General features: G+C 36.6%; 1 protein-coding gene across 2 annotated transcripts in view; it reads left to right on the forward strand.

The window, feature by feature from the left end:
- The window catches only part of LOC145670426 (myosin light chain kinase, smooth muscle-like), a 227,886-nt gene extending 217,522 nt beyond the window's left edge, over positions 1–10,364 (forward strand). The window contains exon 8 of one of the 2 annotated variants that reach the window (XM_081739093.1): positions 8,472–10,135. In XM_081739093.1, the coding sequence (XP_081595219.1) occupies positions 8,472–9,885 (1,414 nt within the window). In that variant the 3' untranslated portion in view covers positions 9,886–10,135. Of the gene's footprint in view, positions 1–8,471 lie in introns of both variants that reach the window. The other variant, XM_081739094.1, reaches the window with a different exon arrangement.
- Positions 10,365–12,486: the final 2,122 nt, after the last annotated feature.

Consider the following 12,486-nt stretch of genomic DNA (forward strand, 5'->3'; position numbering starts at 1 on the left):
CGAGTGAAAAAAGGGAAAAAAGGAGTCTACCTAAAACACTTCATCAGATAGGGAGTGAAAGAAGTAAGGGGAAAAGGAGTTTACCTAAAACACTTCATCAAATAGGGAGTGAAAGAAGTACGAGGGAAAAGGAGTTTACCTAAAACCCTTCATCAGATAGGGAGTGAAAGAAGGGGAAAAAAGGACTTTAGCTAAAACACACTATTAGATAGGGAGTGAAAGAAGTAAGGGAAAAGGAGTTTACCTGAAACACTCCATCAGATAGGAATGAAAGAAGTAAGGGAAAAAAGGAGTTTACTTAAAACCCTTCCATCAGATAGGGAGTGAAAGAAGTAAGGAAAAAAGAGTTTACCTAAAACACTTCATCAAATAGGGAGTGAAAGAAGTAAGGGGAATAAGGACTTTACCTAAAACACATTATTAGATAGCGAGTGAAAGAAGTAAGGGAAAAGGGAGTTTACCTGAAACACTACATCAGATAGGAATGAAAGAAGTAAGGAAAAAAAGGAGTTTACTTAAAACCCTTCATCAGATAGGGAGTGAAGTAAGGAAAAAAAAGAGTTTACCTAAAACACTTCATCAAATAGGGAGTGAAAGAAGTAAGGGGAAAAAGGACTTTACCTAAAACACATTATTAGATAGGAAGTGAAAGAAGTAAGGGGTAAATAGTAAAATGACAGACGGAAAACCTGAGAAGCATCTAGGTGGGCGCCATGTTGATATGTAGAGTCAATAATATTGTTGGGGATAGGAAGGAGAGCGTACACGATACACATACGATACACATACAATCTGCATTTACATGCACGGTCTTTTGTTCTCCATTTCCACATCTATAATATACACGATTGTTATATCAATGTTCATTTTTCATCATTTTGTAATAACTTTATCCAGCTGTTAAAATAATCCTCATTCTTCTGCTTATATTTAGCTATGTTATTTGAGTTATTTTCGAAACAAATGGAGAAGAATAATTGCTGCAGAACTATTGTTTATTTATTTTGCAAAACAGTGAAAATAGTTAATCCTTTATCTAAAAGTAACAAATTTATTACTGAATATACATCACCACAAAAGGATATGCTACACTACACGATGAGATCTGCTTCTCATTCCTCTGTAATTTGTGTATATAATTTAGCTTTTGTTTGGTGTCGATCTTAATCATTGAAAATTGCTTAATACTGTAAGATAGACTATGAAACGTATATATTTAGTGACCACAAGGGTACTTTATACTATAAAAATGAATTCTTAGAGAGGAATTAATGCGAAGGTTTTGGAGGATGATGTTAAACCACCACCTTCTTCAAACTTAAAATTCAATTAAAACCACCGGCTGATTACGAAAATTTAGCAAATAATATTCCCTTGCTTTATAGACCAAAGATTTTAATCCAGACTATAGTGAGCAAAGATCTAGCTACCTAATCTGCAAAAGATATTTTAAATTCAAAATCATTTGCGTGTTTATTAAACGTTGTTACATTACTTATTTATCAAAAGCTTCTTGAGTACATTGTTGCAAAAATGAAATGAAATGAAATGAAATGAAATCTTTAAGTTTTACGTCCCACGGTTATGCCGGTTAGGCTAAAGGAGACGGTGATGATGAGAGATGAATGAAATGGTGGAATGAAGAAAGTGGGATGAAACGGGAGAACCCCGAGAAAACCCACGAGCACAGTGTTTGTCCACCACAAAGTTCACTTGGCGGGGGCTGGGATCGAACCCGTGTTGCAAAAATGAGTCTCTGATTTCAAGACGTATATAGATAAGAAGTTTTTCATTAGTTACCATGATATTTTAAATGTACTGCATATTCTAAAATATAAAGATTACTGACAATTTATTTTTATTGAAAAAATGCTTACACAATGAACATGTAACGTTTTCTAATACCCTTTATGAGTCATTCCACGTCAATTCAACACAGAAAAGGATCATGTTGACAAATATTTTTTGGAAGTGATGTCTTTCGTGTGCCATCTTGATTATTTACTATGTTGGTACCATTATATTGGAGCAATATTTTTTTATTCAGAGATATTGAAGAGGGAGGTGTTTTGAAATATTCAAGGCCAGAGGTCAAGTTACCGTGAACATGAAATTTCTTAGAAACTGGTCATCTTGCATATCAGTTTAAAGCTCTGCTCATTAGCTTTCAAATGATAGCCAGTTTCATGGCTGTATCTCATTTAGAATATTATTGTCATTTATGTTCGGAGAAATGTACTGAAAATTTCATGAAATTTAAAAACGTTGAGGACCTGTAACTTTCCCCCAATTAAAATGTACATCTGCGAATTTGAGCTTTTATATCTTTCATGAGGGACATTCATTGAATCCACAACATCTGAAAGAAATTTGAGAGAGTCGGGTTCAGTGGTGTGTTGAATTGGCATGGAATGATTTTTATGCATATTTATCTTGAAGATGCGTAAGTGTCCAGCAGCATTTTACGTTAGATCACTACTACACTGCAAGCAAAAAAAGTTTGGAAATTGCTGTTCCGAACTATTTTCTGATTACAGATCAAAAAACAAAATTTATCAAATAAAAAAAATTAAATAATTACATATATTTATAATGGATTAAGTTTTAAAACGCACACATCTTAAACATTCCTGTTTTGGTAATATTTCTTCCTAAAGTTTCTTTCTCTTTTGTTTCGTTGTCCTATTAATTGTAGAAAATTTGTTTTGATTTAGTAAAAAAAAAAAAAAAAAAAAAAAAAAAATATTCTTGTTGAAACAGTCATGTCAGTTAACTTTGTAATGAATTAATTGAAAACCAGAGGGATTTACCTCCACCCTTCCCTGTCTTGATATTAAATTAATAAATTCCACTCACAAAGTTTTTTTGTTGTTTTCCACGTCCGTGATAACTTTAATTGTTAACGAATTGCTTAAATAAAATGAGAATGCAAAGAAGGCACACAGTTAACAAGAACAGAAAAGTTCTGTTTTATTTTGCAGGAAATTTATATCGGTATTTTGAAATAAAATTTGAGTATTTTTTAAAATTTTTTATCAAATTTTATTTATAGTTTCTTCTCATTAGTTTTCCAACTTATGTTACATGAATCGTAATTTACATTTATCGTAGCCACTTAATTTTTAAGACCTACATTTTTTTTCTTTTTTTCAATTAATATTGGCTGATTTCTATTGGACCGATATCGATATATTTATTGGTGCTTCTACGATACACTGAATTGAGCTCTTTCATGGCTATGTAGATAGTCTACGTGTCTTTGGCGCAGGAGATCCAGATTCGATTCCCACCGGGAGCGCATGTTGTTAAGATCCTACGTTAAACTGTAGGTCCACGTCAAGCGACGCTAAACTCAAATCAAAATCAAATATACCGAATTTATAACGAACGCATGAAAAATTTATATACCGAACTTAGAAAAACTCAATGAAAACGTTTTATCCTTTCGTTTTTCAAGTGTAATTTAAAAAAAAAATGTCAAAGACGTACTCAACCCACGCAAACTCAACTTGTAGACAGACTTAACCCAAGAACATGTCGGGTAGCAGGATTTCGTACCTTATCGAGAGAGAGAAAGAAAGAAAGAATATTACATCCATTACAATTATAGGTCTATTTTATATAATAGTATTATATAAAAGCTACAGCAGAATAACTTTCTACTATAAACGTAATCAACGAAGTTCTGTCGCTTTTTTTCTGGAGGTATGTGTTACACCGTGAGTTGAATGCAAAAGGAGATAAGACGAAAGTCAGTTGTTGATGTGGGCATATCCAACATACTACGTGGTTGTGGCAGTTCAATTACACCGTGAACTTGCGTAAGGAAAGTGAACATGGGACCTCCACAGAGCGTCATAAGGGATTGTATTCTGTACGAGTTCAAACTGGGGTCAATTGCCGATACAGCGGGGCAGAAGATATGCCAAGCCTTTGGTGAGGGTGTCGTGACTACGCGGACAGTGCAGCGTTGGTTTAACAAGTTTAAGGACGTGACGAAACACTCGAAGACGCACCATGTGCCGGACGAGCAACACATGTACAAAATGAAGATCTTCAGACAGCAATTGAGGCGAACAGTGGCCAGATATGTGAAGAACTGGGATTACAATTCAGTGTGAGTGGAGAAAAAATTCGGTAGCACCTCCATCAACTTGGGAAGCACTACAAGTTGGGTCGATGGGTCCCACATAATTTGACTCTGGGCCAGAAGGCAACGCGAGCAGACACCTGTGTATCTTTGCTGCCTTGCCCGAGGAAGGAACCATTTCTGGACAGGGTGATGAGAAGTGGGTTCTGTATGAAGCTCCACGGTGCCGTCATCATTGGTTAGCATCCCATGAACCGGTTCCAAAACAGCCGAAACCAGCACTGCACCAGACGAACGTCTTCCTGTGTGTTTGGTGGACTGCTCGCGGTAAGACTATCAGCTGGTCAGAGCATCAATGCAACTGTGTACTGTCAGCTGTTGAGCCGTGTACAAGAAAAACTCAAAACTCTGGAGCCAAAACTTCTGAATTGCAAAGGGTTGCTCCTGTTACAGGACAACGCTAAGCCCCACGTGACAAGGATGACCTGGGACACCCCTCTACGCCTTGGATGGGAACACTATTGCATCCGCCATACTTCCCGGCCATTGTACCGTCCGATTATCACCTGTTCCATTCCTTGGACAATCACTTTAGAGGACGCCAGTTCAAATCCATAGTAGAGGTGTAAAATGCACTTGATACCTTCTTCGCTTCACGGCCCACGAAATTCTACCACGATGGAATCCATGGCTTTCCAGAACGTTGGCAGAAGATCGTCGATGCTGATGGGGACTATTTTTGATCTTCCAAGTACGTCTTAGGTGACATATTGAAGTTTGAAAGTGGTTGGTGAAAAAGCGACAAAACTTTCTTGGTTACCTTTATAATTCATAGCATAATATCCTGTCACTTGGCATTAATGGGAACTAGACAATTGTATCATAATTACAAGTTGGCCATAAATCTATTGCCTTATTTCGTTTTTTTTTTTAAAGGAAATTGTTAAATATATCAATACACACACATACACACACACACACACACACACACAAAAAGAGTTGTTTCACAATCCCTGTTACAGCATTTGAGAGGTAAATCTACTCATGAAAAAACTATATGAAAGAAAATCGAAATTAGCTTCGTTTCTGTATTTGGGCTTTCGAAGATGAGAGAACATGAACTTTGAAACCATTACGACAAAATTATTAAAATTCTAGATGAAGGCACACCTGAATAGGCAATTGTCTAATTCACATTAACAAATGATGCACAAGGAATTTTTCATGTTATTTCTTTGCTGGGGGGATATTATTCCAGTCTTTCTATGGAAAACTACTTTCGTAGCATCTCCGAGAGTATTAGAAATCCTTTATTTTATATGGGAAAACTCTTTTCATAAAATCTCTGGAGTATTCGAGATTCTCTATTTTCTACGGAAGATTCATTCTGTAGCATCTCCAGAGAGTATTCGAGGTTCTCTACTTCTAAAACTCCTTCCCTAGCATCTCCATCGCCCTAAATTCGGTATCAGATCAGATTCAAAACCCAAAATTCTCCATTCGCCTTCCTATAATCGTAGGTTTTGTGCTAGGGATCTCGCTTTCATTTGTTACCATACTGCGAACCCCATAACTCCATGCTGACCTCTCTTTGTACAGTTTTTTTGGGGTCACTTTTTTTCTGAGTAGAATTACCTCCCAAACGTGTATCAACCATTACGAAATCACCATGAAATTGCTGTGTGATTAGACCTAATTAAACATATAGCCAAAATGCCTTCTATGATATTTTATTAAATATCTTCTAAATTAACAAACGCTTTTAAATTTTTAAACTTTAAATAATATCAAAACTTGATAAATCACTGTAAAATAATATCGAAACAATAAATAGTGATCAAAATACATATTCGGCTCCACTGAACAACTTACATGACTAGCACAACAGATAACTTTTTAATAAAACCTAACCTTTTTAATCTATTGAAGAATACATTTAAAGTGGGTTTTTCCCTCTTAATTCTCCCTTCCAAGAACACATAACCTGAGATCGGACCGTTATTCCACTATTTACTCTCTACAATATAAACTGGAGCATATTTTCTAGCCGATTGTACAACTGAAGCTCACGTGGGTGTTAGATTAATTAGAGAAAGAAGTCAAATTGTTTCACAAGGCAAACACAAGTACTGTAAAAAATTGTGGTAGATTAGTTACTAGCAAAAGTGTACCTAACATATATATATATATATATATATACAGGGTCGGATCCAGGATTCTCTGAAGGAGGGTGCACTACATTTTAATTAAATTTGAGTTTCTTAAATGCCTTTAGGCATCTGTGATGTGAATGGGGAATTGCTTTGGAAATGCTAAGTGTTTGCTCTCGATGAATTCTTTTCCTTCAATCTTCAGAAAATTGACTTAAACTATTGATTTTGCAAAACTCACTGCTAGCTTCTCACTTTTGGTAGTGTATATTTACAACGAAGGGGGAGGGGTGCATGTGCACCTTTGCACCCCCCTAAATCCGGCCCTGTATACATATACTTTTAAGAATAACTTGGGAGGGAACGAATCAATAAGTGAGATTGGTAATTATCACTTATTTATTATGTCCTCCAACCTCCAGCGGGCTAGGATGGAAGAATAAACTAAGATTCAAAAGAAATAGGAAACATGGGATAATCATACATGATCAAATCTCGAAACTACACTTTTGCCTCACCTCCTGTATTTTTAGCCAGCAAATATACGTTTACGAGATAGAATGTGAATTAATTGTATGCCATTTCTTCTTTTTCAAGTTGATAAAGTGAAAGTGTCGTTGGGTTACCAGATGCAATCCATCCACATTCCTAACAAACATGTTCGGAAACAAAATGATTTTCAACAAGATTTTCATTATTATTTGTGTAATTTGTTTCCATTAAAGTGTTTAGATCAACCTAAAGATCTTCAGTTGCGGCAAGTGACCTGCCAATAATGGCAGAATACCGATAATGATGATATGAAGTCCAGAACACGTATATTTAAATTCTAAAACTTCGTGATTCATCAGTTGTGAAAGCATGTGTTATAGCTTAGCTCACGAATCTCTGCCGCGATTGATACTAACGAATAATTTCCTCCAAGATAGATACCATTGAAGTAACTTAAGTATTTGTCTTGGAGGAAATTCTTCGGTGGCGTCAATCGCGACAGAGATTCGTGAACTAAGCTTTAACATGACGAAAAGAAAGATTTCCATCAGAATTAAAAAATGAAATGAAATATTTGTTTTACGTCCCACGATTATGCCGGCTAGGCTAAAGATGATGATGATGATTAAAGAATGAAATGTTGGAATGAAGAAAGTTGGAGGAATCGGGAGAATCCCGAAAAAAAAACACGCATATGGTGTTTGCCCACCACAAAGTTCACTTGGCGCGAGCTGGGATCAAAAAAAGGTCCCCAAACATCAGAGGTGAGCACCCTATCACAGTCACCTGCGGCCCTCCGCCAGAATTAAATTGCTAACACATTGGAAATGCTAAGTAAAGTGATTTCCAACTTGAAAATATACACGTAAAGAAAACTCTTTATTAAAAATCAAATTTCATTTTAATTCTTCTTCATTATTAGAAACAACAAAACTGAATTTGTACATGGATAGATTGTATAACGACTGATAACCCACCAATGCCAACCATCGTTGAAAAAAGAAATAAAAGGGGGGGGGGGGATTTCATATGATTAATTCACATTCTCTCGCAGCCATCACTTATATGAGAGAAGATATAGTATGATCAGTTTATTTTTCAGATTTGTATCTGATACTCTTGTGTATTCTGTTCTTTTGAACCTTTTTAGTTTACCTTATCGTCTTTCATAATATGGGGCATTTCCTAAGAAATATATGAAACATGATATTTATATCCTACTGAAAGTTTAAGTGAATACTACCCAAGTGATGCCGATAGTTTTCTCTCTTATGGGATTTCCCACAATTTGAGTACGATTATCGGCAATATCTATAGAATTAGATTAGCTCTATGAAAAAAGAAAGTCAAATTAGTGTCCACTTGTTCTGAAGTGTTTTGCAAAAGATATAAGGAGAGGATATGTACTTAGCACAGCGAATACTACATATGCTATACTTACCATTCGTGTGTTCTGCACACTAGATTATCATCATAAGCGTGCATTATATCGCTTTTCTTGAATAGATGTTGCTCTGATACTTTCTCTGGTGTGATGATTTTTTGATATTTCTCACTATTTTATAATACTTTCATTTGAAATACTGTATTTTGCATCCTCAAAAGTGTGTTTTTAACATAATGTATACTTCAGTGCATGATTTTCATGACTATTTTTTTTTTAAAATCTTAATGCATGTTAATATTTTTCGAGGTAGTGAAGTATCTTTCTAACAATGGGTCTTTGTCTACTATTTCAGTCGTAGATTGACAGCATCTCAGTGCCTGACCCATCCGTGGCTTAGAAGAAAACCGCCACCCCCTCCGGTACCCAAAATCGAAGAGCTGGATGTAACAAAAGACAATCTGCGAGTGTTTGTTGAACGATGGAATGATCACCCGAACAGTCCTTATGTTTTCGACACCTCTTGCCAGTCCATCTGTCTCTGCGTTCCTGAAGACCTCCAACACATTTCCTCACAGCATTCCTTGCACGGGATGTCTCCCTCACCCTGTGGCTCCATTTCCAGTTCTCCAGAATCTATTATTGACAATGACTTGATGGCACATTCTCCGCAGGATGGTTATTTCCACTATACCTTTGAGAAGAACACTATGATTCCCAACAAACATATGGATGGTTTTCAGTTTGGACGACGCCGAGCATCTGATAGCTCTTATCTGCTTAAACGACCTGACTTTGCAAGAGTTAACCTAGCAGACGAAATTAGAAAACTATCAGACAAATTATTTCAAATGGTTTCTCAAAATAATGATGCTGCTAATAATAATAATACTGAAACTAATACAGTGCTATCTTCGTCTTCAGAAACTACTACATCATCTACTATTAACACAACAACAAATATTACAACTGCGTCAACCACGACTCGAAGTAAAGTTTCGGAAAAGCACTCCTTTTTGGAGACTAAGGTCGAAAATAGTTACAGTTCCTATCCGTTTTCAAGTCCTATATATTCTAGTAAACTTACAATTCCAGTCGCTTTTCGAGATCAAGCTACAGACAAATCTAAACCAACTGAGGAACACGCTCAGAAGCAAGAAAGAGCATCCTCTTCCTCCAGAACTAACACAAAATTCAAGTTTTCTACTTTAAACAGAGAGGTTCCCAATACACCTTTCAACAGAGGAGGGACTGGAAATTTTATGTTCTTTACAAACCGCTTGCCGACAATATTTCAATCCAGTGCCGAGCAGTTTGATGGCAGCACAACATCTTTGGCATCTACCACCACTCAACCCCAATCCCCAATCAAATCGCCACCTACAAGCCCCATTCGATGTCTGTCTTCCGCCTCAAGTCATTCAGCACCTTCCACTCCCATGCACTCACCTCCCAAACAAACCTCAGAGTTCAATTTTCTGAAAGATAGTGTTACCAATGATATGTTGACACGATTTCTTAATAAATGGGAAAAAGAACAAGAATCTACGTCAACCACTACCACAGCTCCGAGAACTGTATCTTCAGTGGATAACTGTCGCAAAACACTCTCCAAGGAATGGTCAGAAGTCGAGTTAACCATGCAGTCGTTGGGTCAAAGAACGATGAGAACATTATCCAATCATTTTGAGTCTTCTCAGAGTGAATTTAACAGCAGTATGGAGAAAAAGTCTAGCATTCATCATAACCTTTCGCAGCTTGGAATATGAAAGCAAATTACTAAAACGAACTTTTTTGTACTTAATATCAAAATAATTACTCATTATCGTGTCACTGTCTCCCTGTTTATCTAACAGTATAATTTTGTTGTCTTTAGCCAACGAATGACACCAACGCAAAGCCTCCAGCACCAATGGCTGAAAAGTCAACGAGGACAAAGTTTAAACAAGAAGAAACTGAAACGCTATGTGATCAAGAAGCGATGGATCAAAGCAGTGAACACTATAATAGCATTAAAAAGAATGGGCGCACGTCTTGAGCGAGAATTGTGAAGTTTAAATATAATTAAATATAATGTATAATGTTAAGAACTACTTTCTTTTTGGTTGTTTGTTGAATATATATAAATATTGTACATATATGTCTGTACAGATCTTTCCTATGTATATCTTCACCGTGCGTGATTGTTGTTGAAAGTTTTTTTGATATTCAGTATGTAATAAAATCTGTTTTTTGTATATAAGAGATTTTTATTTATTTTTTTTCTTTAACTGTGTTATGTTTAATATTTTTTATCTTCAGATCATGGATCAAGAAGGCAGTCACATAAAACCTATAATAAATACTGAAGTTTTACAAGAAGAGTTTTCGTGTTTACTGAAGCAGTTGATCATGTGATATACTTTACAACAGCCGTACATTTTGATTTACTTTATGCTTCGAAGCTAAGGAAGACGGCGGTAAAAACAATGAATGAAAGAAGTAGGAGGGACTAGGAGAACCCCGAGAAAACCCACGCACACGGTGTTTGTCCACCACAATGTACACTTGGCACGAGCTGGGATCAAACTAGGAACTCCACACACCATAGGTAAATATTCTACCATTAAGCCACCGCGTCCTTGCCAGTGGTATTGGAATCAAGTACAAAGTGTGATAAAAGAAATATGGTGAATGTAAAAGTGAAATGAAATCTTTGAATTTTACGTCCCACGGTTATGCCAGTTAGGCTAAAGGAGACAGTGATTATGAGAAATGAATGAAATGGTGGAATGAAGAAAGTGGGAGGAAATGGGAGAACCCCGAGAAAACCCACGCACACGGTGTTTGTCCACCACAAAGTTCACTTGGCGGGGGTGGGGATCGAACCCAAGACCCCAAGCACCAGAGGTGAACGCTTTACCACTGAGCCACCGCGGCCCCCACGGTGAATGTAGTTGCACAGTGCCATCTATTGACGATGTATTCATTTCAACTAGTAAGTCCGGTACCCTAAACCTTTGGTATAGTCAATTCGAGTTTGAACGAGTTGCGCCATGTTAATTTGATTTCAGAGACAGAAGAGTGAGGACGAGTTAAAAGTGTCTGTCGTGCGCCAACATTAAGTTCTGTTCTAAACTGCAAAAAGTGCCAAGCTCACGAAATGTCAAAATCAGTGTATGACGATGAAGCGGTAGTACTGAAGACTGTTTATAAATATGAGCGACTCAATAGCGGCAAGGAGTCGGTTGAAAACGGGCAACGATTGAGACGTCCTTCGACGTCAAAAAACATATGAAAACGTGCAAAAAGTGGCAGAAATGATTTGTTCAAACAGACGAATGACTATTCGAGAGCTTTCCGAAGAACTAAGCATCTCGTTTGAGTCCGTGAAAAGCATTTTAACCGCCGATTAAATGGGCAAATGGCTTCCTTCTTCACACGAAAATGCGCCGTGCCATATCTTGCTTTTGATCCGTGAGTTTTTGGCCGAAAAATTATTCCTGTCTGTCCACATTTGCTGTGCTCTCCAGATATAAGCACCATGCGACTTCTGGATCTACCGAAAAATTAAAACTATCCTTAGAGGAAAACGTTTTGACATTGAGAGGGTCACGACAGAGCAGCTAAACGCCCTTCAAACGAAGCCTTCCAGAAATGCTTCCAGTCATGGATTCTACGTTGGGATAAGTTCATTGCTAGTCAGGGACAGTACTTTGAAGGAGATAAAATAAAATTCTATATAAGCTTCTTATTTTGTTTCTAATAAAAGTATTCACTGTTTTTTGATCACACCTCGTATAAAACAAAGAAATTTTGAGGACAAGATTCGTTTGCAAAACAATGCCATTTTTTCCAGAACGAACTGCGATTTTGTACAGAAACATACAAAAAGATAATAATTCAGTATATATTGTTTTCTGAACGATAACAATAAAAACTCAATGGAATTATCTTTCGCTGAAGAACAAAAATGTAATATAAACAAGGTGTATTTTACTACAATTCTGCGTTCATAACCAAATTCAGTTCTTAACTAATGATATGCATAAAGAACACACACACAAATACTGTGATCATGATGTTCAAATAAAACTAGCACCTTTTCTGGAGTAACGGCTTTAAAATGAATAAAACAACAGATTAAACAACTTACTTCAAATCACTTGCTACACGTATGAGGTAAGTGGAAGCACAGTGACAGTAGAGCCCTCATCTCTAGTGCGAGAATCCTTAGACTGTGGTAGGCATAATCATATCCGTAATCATAATTCGTCTCTTTTAGCCTAAATGACATAATTGTGAAACATTATAACAAAGACTTGGTTTTACGCATGCAAAAAAGGAAAAGAAAGAAAGAGCAGGGTTTCTAGAATAGTATCATAAATTTG

Source organism: Thermobia domestica, chromosome 14, assembly GCF_964235325.1.
Source record: "Thermobia domestica chromosome 14, izTheDome1.hap1.1, whole genome shotgun sequence".
In the NCBI taxonomy this organism is placed as follows: domain Eukaryota; kingdom Metazoa; phylum Arthropoda; class Insecta; order Zygentoma; family Lepismatidae; genus Thermobia; species Thermobia domestica.